The 19,936-nt window shown below is 43.6% G+C and overlaps 1 protein-coding gene across 2 annotated transcripts in view; it reads right to left on the bottom strand.

Annotated features, from left to right (window-relative positions):
• MCRS1 (microspherule protein 1) overlaps positions 1–17,413 on the bottom strand; it is a 34,992-nt gene extending 17,579 nt beyond the window's left edge. Inside the window, exons 1-5 of one of the 2 annotated variants that reach the window (XM_073614021.1) lie at positions 17,143–17,413; positions 12,292–12,430; positions 5,307–5,468; positions 3,131–3,240; positions 2,892–3,000 (exon numbers count right to left, since the gene is read on the bottom strand). In XM_073614021.1, coding sequence (XP_073470122.1) covers positions 2,892–3,000; positions 3,131–3,240; positions 5,307–5,468; positions 12,292–12,430; positions 17,143–17,258 — 636 coding nt within the window. In that variant the 5' untranslated portion in view covers positions 17,259–17,413. Of the gene's footprint in view, positions 1–2,891; positions 3,001–3,130; positions 3,241–5,306; positions 5,469–12,291; positions 12,431–17,066 lie in introns of both variants that reach the window. The other variant, XM_073614020.1, reaches the window with a different exon arrangement.
• Positions 17,414–19,936: the final 2,523 nt, after the last annotated feature.

The following is a 19,936-nucleotide window of genomic DNA, read 5'->3' as shown; positions in this document are numbered from 1 at the left end:
CATTGGTAAACTCAATATGTACCCCTCTCACAAGTTAAATTCCGCATTGATGCCATAGAGTTGAAGATACAGTGGGGACGGAAAGTATTCAGACCCCCTTAAATTTTTCACTCTTTGTTATAATGCAGCCATTTGCTAAAATCATTTAAGTTCATGTTTTTTCCTCGTTAATGTACACACAGCACCCCATATTGACAGAAAAACATAGAAATGTTGACATTTTTGCACATTTACTAATAAAAAGAAAAACTGAAATATCACATGGTCCTAAGTATTTAGACCCTTTGCTGTGACACTCATATTTAACTCAGGTGCTGTCCATTTCTTCTGATCATCCTTAAAATGGTTTTATACCTTCATTTGAGTCCAGCTGTGTTTGATTATACTGATTGGACTTGATTAGGAAAGCCACACAGCTGTCTATAGAAGATCTTACAGCTCACAGTGCATGTCAGAGCAACTGCCTGAAGAGCTCAGAGACAGAATTGTGGCAAGGCACAGATCTGGCCAGGGTAAAAAAAAAAAATTTCTGCTGCACTTAAGGTTCCTAAGAGCACAGTGGCCTCCATAATCCTTAAATGGAAGACGTTTGGGACGACCAGAACCCTTCCTAGAGCTGGCCATCCAGCCAAACTGAACTATCGGGGGAGAAGAGCCTTGGTGAGAGAGGTAAAGAAGAACCCAAAGATCACTGTGGCTGAGCTCCAGAGATGCAGTCGGGAGATGGGAGAAAGTTGTAGAAAGTCAACCATCACTGCAGCTCTCCACCAGTTGGGGCTTTATGGCAGAGTGGACCTACGGAAGCCTCTCCTCAGTGCAAGACACATGAAAGCCTGCATGAAGTTTGCTAAAAGAAAAAAAAAAAAAACACCTGCAGGACTCCAAGATGGTGAGAAATAAGATTCTAAAGATAGAACTTTTTGGCCTTTATTCTAAGCGGTATGTGTGGAGAAAACCAGGCACTGCTCATCACCTGTCCTATACAGTCCCAACAGTGAAGCATGGTGGTGGCAGCATCATGCTGTAGTGGTGTTTTTCAGCTGCAGGGACAGTACGACTGGTTGCAATCGAGGGAAAGATAAATGTGGCCAAGTACAGGGATATCCTGGACAAAAACCTTCTCCAGAGTGCTCAGGACCTCAGACTGGGCTGAAGGTTTACCTTCCAATAAGACAATGACCCTAAGCACACAGCTAAAATAATGAAGGAGTGGCTTCACAACAACTCCGTGACTGTTCTTGAGCCAGAGCCCTGACTTAAACCCAACTGAGCATCTCCGGAGAGACCTAAAAATGGCTGTCCACCAATGTTTACCATCCAACGTGACAGAACTGGAGAGGATCTGCAAGGAGGAATGGCAGAGGATCCCCAAATCCAGGTGTGAAAAACTTGTTGCATCTTTCCCAAAAAGACTCGTGGCTGTATTAGATCAAAAGGGTGCGTCTACTAACTACTGAGGAAAGGGTCTGAATACTTAGGACCATGTGATATTTCAGTTTTTCTTTTTTAATAAATCTGCAAAAATGGCAACAATTTTGTGTTTTTCTGTCAATATGGGGTGCTGTGTGTACATTAATGAGGAAAAAAATGAACTTAAATGATTTTAGCAAATGGCTGCAATATAACAAAGAGTGAAAAATTTAAGGGGGTCTGAATACTTTCCGTCCCCACTGTAGATCACACCCTCTACCATTCTGTATCCTACTATGACAAAAAAAATGGTCCCCTTGGTCTGAGCATTACACTATATTTAATAACTCCCCTTAGGCCACATGATATTCAAGATTTTCTCCCTTTCATGTGGATTCTACTAAGCAGTTACTTCCTTTACTCTGAATTATGGCAGTCCATGACATCACCGCGCTGTTCCGTACAAAGTTTACTGACTGTAGCAAGTGTTTCTATAGGGTTATTTTTCTAGGAGCTGAATCTCAGCAATTTATACTTCAAGATTTCACGCTGTTATTACTATGTGTTAGACCCCTTTTACACTGGGGCGTTTTTCAGGCGCTTTAGCGTTAAAAGAAGCGCCTGAAAGAAGCCTCATCTGCAATCCCAATGTGAAAGCCCGAGCCCTTTCACACTGCCAGCGCCCGAAAAACACTGGTAAAGCGCTGCTTCGGACCCCTTTCACACTGGGGCGTTTTTCAGGAGTTTTTCGGGCGCTGGCAGTGTGAAAGGGCTTGGGCCATTGGTGCACCCAGCCCGGTGGAAAAAAAAACACGAAAGCACTGCAAAGAAGCTGCTTGCAGGACTTTTTTTGACGTCCTGCCAGCGCAGCGCCCCAGTGTGAAAGCACTTGGTCTTTCACATTGGGATTGCAGATGAGGCCCTTTCACACTGGGGCGGGGGCGGCGTTGGCGGTAAAACGCAGCTATTATTAGCGGCGTTTTACTGTCGGTATGCAGCCGCTAGCGGGGCGGTTTTACCCCCCACTAGCGGCCGAGAAAGGGTTAAATACCACCGCAAAGCGCCTCTACAGAGGCGCTTTGCCGGCGGTATAGCCGCGCCGTCCCATTGATTTCAATGGGCAGGAGCGGCAAAGGAGTGTTATACACACCGCTCCGTAGATGTTGCTGGCAGGACTTTTTTTACCGTCCTGCCAGCGCATCGCTCCAGTTTGAAAGCCCTCGGGACTTTCACACTGGAATGAAAGTAGCGGCACTTTCGGGTCGGTTTGCAGGCGCTATTATTAGCGCAATAGCGCCTGCAAACCGCCCCAGTGTGAAAGGGCTCTAAAGTGCCTGAAAAACGCCCCAGTGTGAAAGGGGTCTTATACTCCTGTACCACCTCTTTATATCTTTAATAAAAGATTGTAAACAAAAGAAAAAAACTCAGTTAGTACAGCACAATAGCTTTCACACCAACTGCAATACACCTTTAGTACTTACAGAGCTCACTGTACTCAGCAACTGCTCTTCTGCTTTACTGAACAGAACCTTGCTCTGGATGGCAGCAATAGCTTCTGGGTGTAACTGTCGAATTGCCTGACATGCCAGCCTAGAAAATAAAAACATTTAGGCTTGTTATGTAAATTGCAAAACCTCTGAACAAAAGGATAAACCCATGAAATAAAAATCTTACATCATTTGATTTGTTATCAGTAGATCAAAAGATTTCCATTGCTTACTTGGAGATGACGGGGTCATAGAGCAGAGCATACCATCGCTCCTGTATTTCACTCAGTGTGAAACGACAGCTGAACTTGACTCCAAGGTGCACAGCCTGCAGATCATTAGTCTAAATACAAAATATAAATCAATTTTAATTATTGTGTCAACTAGGGATGAGCTCAAGCTTCAGTGCAAGCACAAGTTGACCCATTTGGTGGCAGCTAAATGTCATAGCGGTATTATTACCGCTATTATACATGACAGCTTCCCACTATCAATGATTGTTAAAGACTTGGCGGTGCCTGCATTTACTGTGCTTAACAACCATCGACAGGCTGTGTGCTCAGATTAAGGGTCTGACTTTTTTTTTTTCGCTTTAGGAGAACCTCAAACATTTTTCCTTCTTTTTTTGTGTGAGGTGCCGTCTTTTAAAACCCATACCAAACTCAAAAAGGTCTTGAGAGAGCAGGATTGGGGGGCACTGTGCATTTTTTTTTTCAATTCTTGCTGTAGGCGACAAAGAAAAAAAATGGTCCAGTTTAAATTGCCAGCAAATGACATTCATTGCCAGCTTCTTTAATTATTTTTTTTAAACACACAAACCCTGCAAATGTCCCCCAAAATATATAGACTTTTGGCAAGGACTGTGTGCTGTGTGCAATTTAAAAAATATTGCCTGTAAATGTCAGTGCTGTTGTACATCCCTTTCACAGGCAGGATTGGGACACCCACAGGAATGTTATTTAAAGAAAATTTTACTTTAAAATGTTTCACTTTAGCCAAAAAAATTATTGAAAGTTCCTGACTGAATATTTTTTTTTTTTGGCACATGTTCACCAGGGCAGTGTTCACCCCCCCCCCTCCCCATCCCCCACCTATTACGGAAAAAAAAATGGCATTTTTCCAATAGATTCAATGGGGTTCGGATTTGGCACCCAAACTTCTTTGAAGCTCAAACTCAGAGCAGTTAGACTCATTACATACTTATTATGCAACTGTAATTAGCGTTGGTGTACATATTGTTGTATATATGTGTACATACAGTACTGTGCAAAATTTTCAGGCAGGTGTAAAGAAATGCTGTAAAGTAAGAAAGCTTTCAGAAATATATATTTTAATTGTTTATTCGTATCAATTTACAAAAACGCAAAATGAGCAAACAGAAGAAAAATCTAATCTAATCTGGCGTGACTACCCTTTGGCTTCAAACCAGCATCAATTCTTCTAGGTACGCTTGCACACAGTTTTTGAAGGATTTCGGCAGGAAGGTTGTTCCAAACATTTTGGCAAACTAACCACAGATCTTCTGTCTCTTTGTGTAACCCCAGAAACTTGATGTTGAGATCAGGGCTCTAAGGAGGCCAAACCATCACTTCAAGGACTTCTTGTTTTTCTATATGCTGAAGATAGTTTTTAATGACATTGGCTGTATGTTTGGGGTCGTTGCCCTGCTGCAGAATACATTTGGAGCCAATCACACACCACCCTGATGGTGTGGCATGTCCGGCCCCCCAATTAATTTTGCAGCGGGGCAACGACCCTAAACATACAGCCAATGTCAATAAGAACTATGTTTGGGGCAGGTCTCCTGACGCAGAATAAATTTGGAGCTAATAACACACCTCCCTGATGGTGTGGCACGTGATTGGCCCCAAATGTATTCTGCAGCAGGGCAACAACCTCAAACATACAGCCAATGTCATTAAGAATTATCTTCAGCAAAAAGAAAAACAAGGAGTCTTGAAAGTGATGGTTTGGTCCCCGCAGAGCCCTGATCTCAACATCGAGTCTGTCTGGGATTACATGAAGAGATTGAAGGGTATGAGGGAGCCTTACATGATGATCTGTGGCTAGTTCTCTATGATTTGTGGAAGAACCTACCTGCCAAGATCCTTCAAAAACTGTACAAGTGTACCTAGAAGAACTGATGCTGTTGTAAAGGCAAAGGGTGGTCACACCAAAAATTGATTTGATTTGGGTCTCTCTTCTGTTCATTTACTTTCCATTTTGCTAACTGATAGAAAAACTATTAACACGTCTATTTCTGAAAGTATTCTTAATTTACAGCATTTTTTCACACCTGCCTAACATTTTTGCACAGTACTGTATTTACTAAGAAGTATGAACTTGTTTATAAATCTAAGGGAGAATGCTCAGACTGAAGTATGTATACCTATCGTAATACAGACACACCTGTAGCACTGTGTTAATAAGTAGGAGATCATCAGCTGGTTTCCATCTTCCCAGATCCTTTGTGACCTGCAGAGGCTGCTTACTCTTCTTTATCCGTTTAGTAATGCTAGGGCTTGGAGCAGGAGATGGTGGAGCTGGTGTGGTAACAGTCTTACAAACTTGCTGAAAGGAAGGATAGATCGTTTTATTTATTTTGGGAATATAAAGGTTCCTTGAGTTATGTGATTATTTCAAATGGCATCCAGTGCACAAGCCCTGCATTAAACAGCTAACATTCAACACAGGGATCCTCAACTATGGCCCTCCAGCTGTTGCGGAACTACACATCCCATGATGCATTGTAAAACTCTGACATTCACAGACATGGTTAGGCATGATGGGAACTGTAGTTCTTGAACAGCAGGAGAGCCATAGTTTGAAGACCCTTGATTTAACAGATCATTCAAAAGTGAGTGAGTTGCTTAACGCAAAATAACATGCCAACATTTAAGCAGTAAAGCAACACATAAATTAAAATTTGATTCACCATAAACTCGCCCCAAGTGAACTCAAATTAGCAGCGCTAAACTAATCCCTAACCACAAAGGGTCATAAAGTGAAGAATTATGAAAAATTATATCAACCAAAAAATATATGATCATAACATCACTCCTCCCCATTAATGTGCATCACGTGATATGATCAAGAGATCACAGAAGATGGTGCGCAAACCACTAAAGTGAATAACATAACTGTGCACACAAACTATGATATATAAACAAAAAGCAGTGTGAATCGATGTGAATCAGTCCACAAAAATATAAAAAACATATAGAATGAAAAAATAAATAAATATGTGTCCACAAACAATTCAAAAAAATTTATAGTCCAAAAAAATCCGTGACGTGATGTAGTGTAGATATTCCACTTAATAAAATCTTCCACCGCACCTCTGTGACTGTGAATCCACTCCCCTTAGGTAAATAAACTCACCAGCTCCTTTTGCCCACACTCTCGTGTCAGGGCCACCAAGCTTTTATCCCACACAATAAGGGGAAATATAAGATCTCCAAAGGTACACCTTTACATATCCAGAGTATGATGTCAAAGAGCTCTTTCTTTAAAAATCACTGCAAGCTCAGAAATAGCACAGCACAGCAAACTGTCACAGCATCAACTCAAATCAATAAACCAGTGTGTGGTGGTCGCAGCGGACCCAGGTACTGCGCTCTCAAAATACCCGTCTCACCCGATCCCTGGTGTAGATAGGATCAACTTCCGCACTTCCTCGTATGGCGCTCCCTGTCACAGCGTCCTACGTCACTAGCGTTCGATTGCCGTGTAGCCACGCCCCAACATGTTTCGTCATAAAGACTTAATCATGGTATTGGCTACACGGCAATCATTCTTTTATACCCTTAACCTCCGATCCAAGCGGAAGTTACATAACTGCGCCTGCGCGCTCCCAATGTCAGATCCGAGCGGAGATCGCACTACTGCGCCTGCGCGTTCCCTGTGTCCCCGCTCGCACCATTTAACACTGTTACAATTCAGCGGAACACAACATATATTACTACGTATTGCATTACTACAAATCTCAAAACATTTCATCTTATAATGTTCCTCCTAATATTGTTGCCAACATTAGTGCTTTTCTGATTAGGTTTTATCCCCCACATTTTAATAATTATTATTTTTGGTGGAATGGTCATTTTTTCTCTCAACAGGTTGGCGTGGCTATGGGAGCTAGATATGCTCCCAGCCTCGCCAACCTGTTTATGGCTGAGTGGGAAGACAGATACATCTTTAGTAAATGACTGCCACAACTCAGATTGTATCGAAGGTTCATAGACGACCTCCTGTTGCTGTGGGAGGGGTCTAGGGAATCTTTGGACGAATTTTTGAGTTACCTTAACACTAATGGGAATAACATCAAATTGGAGGCACAAGTAAGTGACATGAGTGTCAACTTTCTCGATGTGACTATTGAGAAAAGAGGTGACTCTCTAGGGACTTATGTATTTTTCAAACCGACTGATCGAAACAGTTTTTTGTCCATCCGGAGCGGTCACCACCCGGCTTGGATAAAGAATATTCCAAAGGGCCAGATGCTGAGAATCCGTCGGAACTGTTCAGAACAGGAAAAATACTATACACAGGCCAATATATTAAAGGAGAGATTCATGCAAAAGGGATACTCTGAAGGATCCCTAGATAGTGTTATAGAACAGGTGGCCAATATCCCAAGGGACGAGTGCTTAAAAAGCAGAGGAAAAGAATTATGCACCTCCAATGTACACCAGTGGGGATTTGTGTCGAATTTTCATTACCAATACAAAGAAATTGAAGATATTTTTAAGAAATATTAGTATATTCTTTGTAGAGACCGCCATTTGGGGGAAGTTCTGCCTGAATGCCCTAAGTTCATCTATAGAAGGGCCCCCAGTTTTGGAGATAGGGTGGTGAGAAAGATCCTTGATCCCCCTGGGCGTCCATCTATAAAGATAGATTTAAATGGATTCTATCCATGCAGGAAGTGTATATGCTGCAAAACAGCCAGAATTATTAATAGAGGAAGAGTATCACTAATTACGAAAATGAAACCTTTGAAATAAGGGAGTTCATTACATGCAACTCATCGTATGTGGTGTACTTAATGTGGTGCCCCTGCGGTCTGTTTTATGTTGGGCGCACCAAACGACTTCTTAGGGTGCGAATATCTGAACATATGTCCAACATTAGAAATGGATTTAAATACCACAGTGTGTCCCTCCATTTCAAAGAGAAACATGATCAAGACCCTAGTCTTCTCCAATTTTGTGGGATTGATTTAGTTTACCCTACCTGGAGAGGTTCAAATTGGGTGAGGGATTTATCCCAACGTGAGACCCGATGGATATTCCTGCTTAAGAGTCTTTTTCCGAGGGGTCTCAATATAGAACTGGACCTTAACTGTTTCATTAATGATTACTGATTTTTTTTTTTTTTTCTCTCAGTGTGGGTTCATGTATATATTTTGAGATAAAGATATGTTTAGATACAACCCCTTTAGGTGAAATATTCATTCGGCTTAGGGCAAGGTAGAAATTATAAACTGGATTAACGTTATAAATCTGTTCGATGATAGATTAATATTAATGGTTTTTATTATTGTTTATTTTTATGGTTCATAAAAGAAACTTTTTTAGATCTAACCATTCACTTAAGGGAGTAATCACCCTGATTTTTAAATTTTTAATTTTTTAATTTTGGTTGCAATTTGTATACGGGAGAATGAGCCTGTTTTTATTAAAATGTGGGGGATAAAACCTAATCAGAAAAGCACTAATGTTGGCAACAATATTAGGAGGAACATTATAAGATGAAATGTTTTGAGATTTTTAGTAATGCAATACGTAGTAATATATGTTGTGTTCCGCTGAATTGTAACAGTGTTAAATGGTGCGAGCGGGGACACAGGGAACGCGCAGGCGCAGTAGTGCGATCTCCGCTCGGATCTGACATTGGGAGCGCGCAGGCGCAGTTATGTAACTTCCGCTTGGATCGGAGGTTAAGGGTATAAAAGAATGATTGCCGTGCCGTGTAGCCAATCCCATGATTAAGTCTTTATGACGAAACATGTTGGGGCGTGGCTACACGGCAATCGAACGCTAGTGACATAGGACGCTGTGACAGGGAGCGCCATACGAGGAAGTGCGGAAGTTGATCCTATCTACACCAGGGATCGGGTGAGACGGGTATTTTGAGAGCGCAGTACCTGGGTCCGCCGCGACCACCACACACTGGTTTACTGATTTGAGTTGATGCTGTGACAGTTTGCTGTGCTGTGCTATTTCTGAGCTTGCAGTGATTTTTAAAGAAAGAGCTCTTTGACATCATACTCTGGATATGTAAAGGTGTACCATTGGAGATCTTATATTTCCCCTTATTGTGTGGGATAAAAGCTTGGTGGCCCTGACACGAGAGTGTGGGCAAAAGGAGCTGGTGAGTTTATTTACCTAAGGGGAGTGGATTCACAGTCACAGAGGTGCGGTGGAAGATTTTATTAAGTGGAAGATCTACACTACATCACGTCACGGATTTTTTTGGACTATAAATTTTTTTGAATTGTTTGTGGACACATATTTATTTTTTCATTCTATATGTTTTTTATATTTTTGTGGACTGATTCACATCGATTCACACTGCTTTTTGTTTATATATCATAGTTTGTGTGCACAGTTATGTTATTCACTTTAGTGGTTTGCGCACCATCTTCTGTGATCTCTTGATCATATCACGTGATGCACATTAATGGGGAGGAGTGATGTTATGATCATATATTTTTTGGTTGATATAATTTTTCATAATTCTTCACTTTATGACCCTTTGTGGTTAGGGATTAGTTTAGCGCTGCTAATTTGAGTTCACTTGGGGCGAGTTTATGGTGAATCAAATTTTTATTTATGTTTGTTATTATTTAAGCAGCAGCTCAGATTTTACTTTTTTTCCCATCAGCGCAGCGTTTTTGGGTGTATGAGTGGGCGGATTTTTGTACACCTGATATTTTACATTAGTAAAGCAACACAGTGGAACATACAGGTGTGAAGGGACTGTTGAAGTGCACATGATTATAAAAGGTAAGGCAAGGCATGTTATAAATGAACTAGGCACTCCCAAAAACTGATAATAAATAAGGTAAACCTGTGTTCACGTTGAATACTTAATCATGTGTTAGGGAAATTGAACAAGCCTATTCAACTGATAAATTTTAAAAGAAAAAACAAAACCGTTAAAATACACAAGAGTATAAAACAGAAGTTTGAATCAGGCAAGTCAATCCAAGTAAAGGATTATGGTTATGAAAGATGCATTCCTAAGATCTTCCAACATGAAAAGGTATGGCCCAGACAACGGATGAGGGTCATACCTCCCGAACTGCCAACATGAATTTGTGAAATAAATAATACTTTGCCATACAATAAATGCTATATATTCATAAAATGCCCATCTAAATATAAGATCGGGGATCGCTGGTTACAATTTCCCAAAACGTGTGTATGATTACAGGTGCATCTCATAAAATTAGAATATCAAAAAGTTAAATTTATTTCAGTAATTCAATTCAAAAAGTGAAACTAATATTTTATATAGATGCGTTACACACAGAGTGATATATTTTAAGCATTTCTTTCTTTAAATTTTGATGAGTATGGCTTACAGCTAGTGAAAACCCAAAATTAAGCATCTCAGAAAATTAGAATATTACAAAAAGATTTTTAATACAGAAGTGTTGGCTCCTTTTGCATGAATTACTGTATCAATGTGGCGCGGTATGGAGGTGATTAGCCTGTAGCACTGCTGAGGTGTTATGCCACATACACATGATCGGTTTTGCCGTCAGAATAAACGCCGAAGGTTTCTCCAACGGAATTCCATTCAAGCGGTCTTGCCTACACACGGTCAACCCAAAGTCCTACCGTCCAGAACGCGGTGACGTACAGAACGTACGATGGGACTAGAAAAAGGAAGTTCAATAGCCAGTACCCAATAGCTTCCGTCTCGTACTTGCTTTAGAGCATGCGTCGTTTTTGGTCCGTCAGCATACAGACAAGCGGTTTTCCCGATAGGAATTGGTTCCTTCGGAAATATTTAGAACATGCTCTATTTATAGGTCCATCAGAATTTTCGAGAAAAAAAAAAAAAAAAGTCAAATGTGGCATACACACGATCGGAATAGACGATGAAAAGCTTCCGTCTTACTTTTTCTGTCGGACATTCCGCTCGTGTGTACGCGGCTTTATGGAACATCTTCCTTTTCAGAATACCCCACAGATTCTCTATGGGGTTTAGGTCAGGTGAGTTTGCTGGCCGATCAAGCACAGCGATACCATAAATTGGTACTTTTGGCAGTGTGGACAGGTGCCAAGTCCTGCTGGAAAATGAAATCAGCCGCTCCATAAAGCTGGTCAGCAGAGGGATGCATGAAGTGCTTTAGAATTTCCTGGTAGAGGGCTGCACTGACTTTGGACTTGATAAAAACACAGTGGACCAACACCAACAGATGACATCGCTCCACAAATTATCAAATTTTGCATTTCATTAGGAAATCAAGGTCCCAGAGTCTGGAGGAAGAGTGGGGAGGCACAGAATCCATGTTGCATGAGGTCCAGTGTGAAGCCAGATTGGATCTGATCTCTGTACTCCTTTTCTGCATATATGACGACAATTATGTACCTGATACCTCTACTTCTCTCTCTCTCTAACTGTTAAGTATAATATGTATCTGCTGTTATCTTTGGCCTCTCACAGGAGACACCTGAGTGTATTTATTGGTGTGTTTTTTTTTTCTATACACCTAAATGATAACTGTTCTCTTTATTTTTTTCTATATTCTATCCACTGTGCCTTGTTATACTCGGAATTACTGGGGAAAAAAAAAAAAAGACCCAAATTTTATTTCTACTGCACCTTCCATTACTGTTTTGTACCCCGTGCCTTTTATAAACCTTCACTTGTACTTACTTTAATAAAAGTTTCTGTTTAAACAGAAAAAATATGCATTCCATCACACCTACTCATTATTAATAGATCTAATAGAACTTGATGTTTCAACACCTATGGTCAGTTGCCACTCGATTATGGTATTGGTGTGGTTTAAAAAAAAAAAAAAAAAAAAAAAAAAAAAAAAAAAAAAAAGGGAGGGAGGGTAGGTATGTAATTTGGGGCACCCTCCTTCACTGAGGTTTCATAGATTAGCCCACCACATCTCCAGAGAGCTCAATGGTGATCTCTGGTGTCCCAGGTACATCCCCTTCGGTTCCATACCCTCCTGTACATTATCAGACATTAATTTAAAATAAAAAGACAAAATGATAGGAAAGGCCACTCCTTTATATTACAAAATTACAGATACTAATATCTGTAGCTAACTCTAGAGGTTGACAGCACCAAGCCCTCCATCATAATCCTAAAACCATCAACAGGGAAAATGTACACTAAACAGAATGTGCAGCAATGTACCTACCTTCTTCTTCTCATTAGATGAAGGTTCGCTGCCTGAACACCGCCCTGGTTCTCCTCCACTGGGCCCACGTGCCCGACTAGTAGATTTAGCAAGACTGCTCTCCACCAATTCATCATCAAACTTCTTTCGCTTAATAAATCTATAAAAAAAAAAAAAAAAAAAAAGACAAAAGTAAAAGGAATGAACTTTACACAGAAAGAAAATCGAGATAAATGTGTAGTTACATACTTGTGACACGGATATATATTTAGTAAAATCCTCAAATCTTACTTTAATTATATTTTTTCAGCAAAGTGCACTAATTCACAGTACAAAGCTGCAGCCTCCCACACTATCTGCAGCCCAGCCAGTACAAAACACCATTGTGAGGCTACCTGTGCCTGTATGCTAATGCCCCGCAGACTTGAATGCATCTCCTACACAGGAGGCTACACCCATCAGAGGAGGAGAGTAACAACCTGCAGGGGGAATACAGTTTAGGGATTGGTTGTTTTTTTGTTTTTTTTTTGGTAGCTGAAATGCGCATTCTGATTTGCAATATTCTATTTCCTCCTTCACTACAGGCCAGGCCACCAGTCTGACCACCTTTAAAGGAGGTTAAACAGACACAACCAGCCTCCATTCCCCAGTACTTTGTCCTTTTTAGGAAATAAAACCCAAGTTTTACTTGTAATAGCATTCTTTCCCAAGGTAGTACTTGGGAACCATAAAGCATGTCAGCGACTACTTGGTCAGGTATGCACAAAACTCATCATGGCCTCTTCCTAAAGACCTAACCTTTGTCCAAAATTTGCCATGTACGGTGGTCACGTCCTACAATATGGTATGGAAATTTTCTGTCTCGGGTATTGAAAGGGTAAGATGAATTATTTTACCAGTAATGAGATTTCCACAGCACCTCCAGGTCAGCCCCTACAGACGAACTTCACCCTGCCATGATTTTTTTTTCCCCTCTTCCTACCTTGTTCATTGGGTTATCCTTGAAATATGTACTCCTGTATCTAGTGAATCCAGCCTTGTCCTGCGGCTGGCTTGTCACCACACTCTGGGTCCTGCGCTGCCATCATCCTTACTTGCATCACTGGGAGCCAGCTGTCACTTTCTGGGTCCTGCATTGGCCCCCTAACGATGTACAATGCTGCATGCACTGCATGGTACCCTGAGGTCTCCTGGGCTGCCTGACTTTAGTATTGCAAAAGGCTGTGGGCATCCTGGAAGTTTTCAGAGGGATCCGAAAAAAAAAAAACAAAAAAAAAAAAAACACACACCCTCCCCTCCCCCTGTTCCCTTCTGTACTCAGGGATGCCAAGCTGTCAGTGCCCATGCAGCCAGTCCATTTAAAATCTGTTCTTCTCCCTCTTCTCTGTGCAGGTGCTGACCAATCAGAATCAGGGCAGCCATCAGAAAATTTTAGGCCCCTTACACAGCTTTAGGCCTGACCCCCCCCCCCCAGCCTGACTACCAACATTCCCCAGGGCTTGCCTATGGGCCATCCTACCGAATCCGCACACCGGCCACCTCACCTGTACACACTCAATCCTGTATATGCCAGCCCCCCAAACCTGTATATTTGTCAGTCCCCCTATCACACACCCCTGTATATATGCCAGCCCCCCAAACCAGTATATTTGTCAGTCCCCCTATAACACACCCCTGTATATATGGCAGCCCCCTCTCACACATACCTGTATATATGTCAGCCCCCCACACACACACACACACCTGTATATGTCAGCCCCCCCCACACACACACCTGTATATGTCAGCCCCCCCACACACACACCTGTATATGTCAGCCCCCACACAGACCACCTGTATATGTCAGCCCCCCCACACACACCACCTGTATATGTCAGCCACACACACCACCTGTATATGTCAGACACACACACACACACACGTATATGTCAGCCCCCCCCCCACACACACACACCTGTATATGTCAGCCCCCCCCCACACACCTGTATATGTCAGCCCCCCCCACACACACACCCCTGTATATGTCAGCCCCCCCCCCACACACCTGTATATGTCAGCCCCCCCCCCCACACACCTGTATATGTCAGCCCCCCCCCCCACACACCTGTATATGTCAGCCCCCCCCCCCACACACCTGTATATGTCAGCCCCCCCCCCCACACACCTGTATATGTCAGCCCCCCCCCCCACACACCTGTATATGTCAGCCCCCCCCCCCACACACCTGTATATGTCAGCCCCCACACACACACACCTGTATATGTCAGCCCCCCCCCCACACACACACACCTGTATATGTCAGCCCCCCCCCCCACACACACACACCTGTATATGTCAGCCCCCCCCCCACACACACACACCTGTATATGTCAGCCCCCCCCCCACACACACACACCTGTATATGTCAGCCCCCCCCCCCACACACACACCTGTATATGTCAGCCCCCCCCCACACACACACCTGTATATGTCAGCCCCCCCCCACACACACACCTGTATATGTCAGCCCCCCCCCCACACACACACCTGTATATGTCAGCCCCCCCCACACACACAAACCTGTATATGTCAGCCCCCCCCCCACACACACACCTGTATATGTCAGCCCCCCCCACACACACACCTGTATATGTCAGCCCCCCCCCCACACACACACCTGTATATGTCAGCCCCCCCCCCACACACACACCTGTATATGTCAGCCCCCCCCCACACACACACCTGTATATGTCAGCCCCCCCCCACACACACACCTGTATATGTCAGCCCCCCCCCACACACACACCTGTATATGTCAGCCCCCCCCACACACACACCTGTATATGTCAGCCCCCCCCCCACACACACACCTGTATATGTCAGCCCCCCCCCCACACACACACCTGTATATGTCAGCCCCCCCCCCCACACACACACCTGTATATGTCAGCCCCCCCCCCCCACACACACACCTGTATATGTCAGCCCCCCCCCCCCACACACACACCTGTATATGTCAGCCCCCCCCCACACACACACCTGTATATGTCAGCCCCCCCCCCCACACACACACCTGTATATGTCAGCCCCCCCCCCCCACACACACCTGTATATGTCAGCCCCCACACACCCACACACACCTGTATATGTCAGCCCCCCCCCACACACACACCTGTATATGTCAGCCCCCCCCCCCACACACACACACACACCTGTATATGTCAGCCCCCCCCCCACACACACAAACACACACACACCTGTATATGTCAGCCCCCCCCCCCCCCCCCCACACACACACACACCTGTATATGTCAGCCCCCACATACACCTGTATATGTCAGCCCCCACACACACCTGTATATGTCAGCCCCCACACACACCTGTATATGTCAGCCCCCCCCCCCCACACACACACACACACACCTGTATATGTCAGCCCCCCCCCCCCCCCACACACACACACACCTGTATATGTCAGCCCCCCCCCCCCCCCCACACACCTGTATATGTCAGCCCCCCCCCCCACACACACACACACACACACACACACACCTGTATATGTCAGCCCCCCCCCCCCCCACACACACACACACCTGTATATGTCAGCCCCCCCCCCCACACACACACACCTGTATATGTCAGCCCCCCACACACACACACCTGTATATGTCAGCCCCCCCCCACACACACACCTGTATATGTCAGCCCCCCCCCCCCCACACACACATAAACACACCTGTATATGTCATGTCAGCCCCCCCCCTCACACACACACCTGTATATGTCAGCCCCCCCCCACACACACACGTATATACAAATCCCTGTACACAAACAGCCCTCCTCCCTTTGCTTCACAGCCCCTACTTGTAGCTTCCTACCTGGTCCCAGCTCATTTTTACAAAGCTGACATGTTGCTGAGAAGCATAGTACAGGCAGATCACTGTCAAACGAGGGGTGCACATTCACATAGTAGCCAGAGGTGACAGTAAAGAGCTCGATGACACGAGAACTGCAGAAACTGAGATTGTTTCTATTCTGCACAGCACGGATCTCCTTCACCCATCCTGCCTTCTTCTGGCCCCTCGGACCCCGGGGCCCCTTACAGTTGTAACGGCTGTACCCCCCTGATGGCGGCCCTGCCTACAAGTGTGAATGGAGCCTTAAAGTGAACACTTTAAAGCGCAGCACCTGGACTAAAATAACCCCCTTCAACCCTTACCTGAAGCCATGATCATACTTCTCTGTTTACTTTCTGGTTATCCACGCCACTGCCTGTGTGATGTGAACAATTCCCATTGACTGTCCCTCGGATGGGTCCTTCCCCAGAATCAGGAGACCATGGATGTCGGCCTGTGGGGGAGTGAATGTGCCTAGACAGCGAGGGGAAATGGATGGAGGAACTCACATGAGTAGAATGCTTCACCATGTAGGAAATCTAAAGAGCGGTCGGGATGGAGATAGATTTTGTCTGGAGCCGGTCTTTAGAACCCCACCGTTGTGTCATGTCTGATCTATAAAGAACTGGGGAACACAAGCTAAGCTGGTCTGTTTAAAGTCCACCTGTCATAACAGAACGAGGTAGGCTGCCATTGCTGACCCCTGACTATCATGGCTTCTACAGCCTTCCAGGACAATGAGCTGAGTAGATGGAGATAGGAGGAATGTATAGAGAAGGAAGGCACAGAAAAGAGAGCCCAGCAATGTCAGCCCCCATCCCGCTACATAAACAATGGCCGGGCTGTCACAGAGGTAGGAGTCCACCTCCTACAGGAAGAAGCACGGCCTGTGTATCGGAGCTCCCAGGAAAGGCACACTACCTGGACCCCACAGCAGTGCTAGGCCCGGTCTCCATACAATAACACTGGCCTGGTGTCACACGGGGCGGGACATCACCTGGACGAGCTCCTCCTCTTGGGGATGAGGCCGGACCCCTGAGAGAGGCTCCTCTTGTGTCCAGCAGACGAGTCCTCATCTTCGGAGCGGCTGGCCGAGGCCAGGAGAGAATCCATCCCCTCCGCAGGGCCCTGTGTACCTTCCGTACAAAACAAACCCCCCGATCAGTCCACCATCCTTCCCGTCCTCCCCTTCTCCGCTGTCTATACAAGCCTCCTTATCGAGCGCGACATCACTTCCGGGGAAAGGGAGGCTACTTCCGGGAGCGCGGTCACTAGAGAGCGGAGGCGTCTTCGGCATTAGGAAGCCATATTAGTGTAGTCCCGTGCTTTGGGCCCCTGCACAATACAGCGTAGAAAAATACGTTCAATAAATGCGTGTATAGTAACGGGAATTTGCATTCATTTTTATATGCACTGCGTTGCATTTATATTTAAAGCTCACTTCACACTTGTGCATTTTAATGTGTGTTTTCAGCACTTAACCACTTAAGGACCGAGCCTTTTTCTAAGATTTTGGTGTTTACAAGTTAAAAACAGTTTTTTTGCTAGAAAATGACTTAGAACCCCCAAACATTATACATTTTATTTTCTAACACCCTAGAGAATAAAATTGCGGTCATTGCAATACTCTCTGTCACACAGTATTTTCGCAGCAGTCTTACAAGCGCACTTTTTTTGGAAAAAAATACACTTTTTTGATTTAAAAAATAAGACAACAGTAAAGTTAGTCCATTTTTTATATATTTTGAAAGATAATGTTACGCTGAGTAAATTGATACCCAACATGTCACGCTTCAAAATTGCACCCGCTCGTGGAATGGCAACAAACTTTTACCCTTAACCACTTGACAACTGGGCACTTAAACCCCCTTCCTAACCAGGCCAATTTTCAGCTTTTGGTGCTCTCACATTTTGAATGACAATTACTCAGTCATGCAACACTGTATCTTTACGAAATTTTTGTCCTTTTTTTCACACAAATAGAGCTTTCTTTTGGTGGTATTTAATCACTGCTGGGTTCTTTATTTTTTGCGCCTTAAAAGAAAAAAGACCGAAAAATCTGTAAAAAAATACATTTTTCTTCATTTCTGTTATAATATTTTGCAAACTAGTAATTTTTCTTCATATATTTTGGCCAAAATTTATACCGCTACATATCTTTGTTAAAAATAACCCAAATCGGTAGATATTATTTGGTCTTTTTGAAAGTTATAGAGTCCAAAAGCTATGGTGCCAATATCTGAAAATTGATCACACCTGAAGTACTGACGGCCTATCTCATTTTTTGAGACCCTAACATGCCAGAAAAGTACAAATACCCCCCAAATGACCCCTTTTTGGAAAGAAGACATTCCAAGGTATTTAGAAAGATGCATGGTGAGTTTTTTGAAGTTGTCATTTTTTCCCACAATTCTTTGCAAAATCAAGGTTTTTTTTTTACTTTTTTTTTTTTCCACAAAATTGTCATATTAGCAGGGTATTTCTCACAGACCGCATATGCATACCACAAATTACACCACAAAACACATTCTGCTATTACTCCCGAGTATGGTGATACCACATGTGTGCGACTTTTACACAGCGTGGCCACATACAGAGGCCTAACATGCAGGGGAGCACCTTCAGGCGTTCTGGAGCACCCAGGCCAATTCTGACATTTCTCTCCTACATGTAAAAATCATCATTTATTAGCTAGAAAATTACTTAGAACCCCAAAACATTATATATGTTTTTTTAGCAAAGACCCTAGAGAATACAATGGCGGTCATTGCAACTTTTTATCTCGCACGGTATTTGCGCAGCAATTTTTTTAACGCGTTTTTTTTGGAAAAAAAACTGTTTTGTGCTTTACAAAAACCAAAACAGTAAAGTTAGCCCAATGTTTTTGCATAATGTGAAAGATGAAGTTATGCCGAGTAAATAGATACCCAACATGTCACCCTTGTGGAATGGCGCCAAACTTTGCTACTCAAAAATCCCCATAGGCGACGCTTTAAAATTTTTTACTGGTTACATGTTTGGAGTTACAGAGGAGGTCTAGGGCCAAAATTATTACTCTCGCTCTACCGATCGCAGCGATACCTCACATGTGTGGTTTGAACACCGTTTTCATATGTGGGCGGGACTTACGTATGCATTCGCTTCTGCATGCGAGCACACAGGGACAGGGGCGCTTTAAAATTTTTTATTTTTTTTTTTATTGTTCATTTTACTTTATTTATTTTATTTTGATGCTTTTTTCAAAAAAAAAAAAAAATTTTGACCACTTTTATTCCTATTACAAGGAATATAAACATCCTTGTAATAGGAATATGGCATGACAGGTCCTCTTTACAGTGAGATATGGGGTCAATAAGACCCCACATCTCACCTCTAGGCTGGGAAGCCTGAAATTAAAAAAAAAAAAAAAGATCCTGGCTTCGATCGTAGCGGTGAGTCGGTAGAAGCACCGCAAGGCGGCTGGAAGGGGGGACGTCCCCTCTCGCCTCCCGTAAGAACGATCAAGCAGTGGAACAGCTGCTATGATCATTCTCATGGTGTAGGGAATCGCCGGCTGAAAAAGCTGATATCTGAATGATGCCTGTAGCTGCAACCATCATTCAGATATCTCCGCACAAAGTCAAGTACGTTGTATGACGGCCGGCGGGCGGGAAGTGGTTAAAACGCTTTTTTTTTTTTTAACACAAAGTTGTCCATTTATACAATATTTCTACCACATAACATGTACATGCCAAAAATTACACCCCAAAATAGATTCTCCTGCTCCTCCTGAGTACGGCGATACCCCATGT

The sequence above is a fragment of the Aquarana catesbeiana genome, linkage group LG02, assembly GCF_042186555.1.
Source record: "Aquarana catesbeiana isolate 2022-GZ linkage group LG02, ASM4218655v1, whole genome shotgun sequence".
In the NCBI taxonomy this organism is placed as follows: domain Eukaryota; kingdom Metazoa; phylum Chordata; class Amphibia; order Anura; family Ranidae; genus Aquarana; species Aquarana catesbeiana.
The sequence above is the reverse complement of the archived record's forward strand: the minus strand, read 5'-3'. Positions and strand labels throughout refer to the sequence as shown.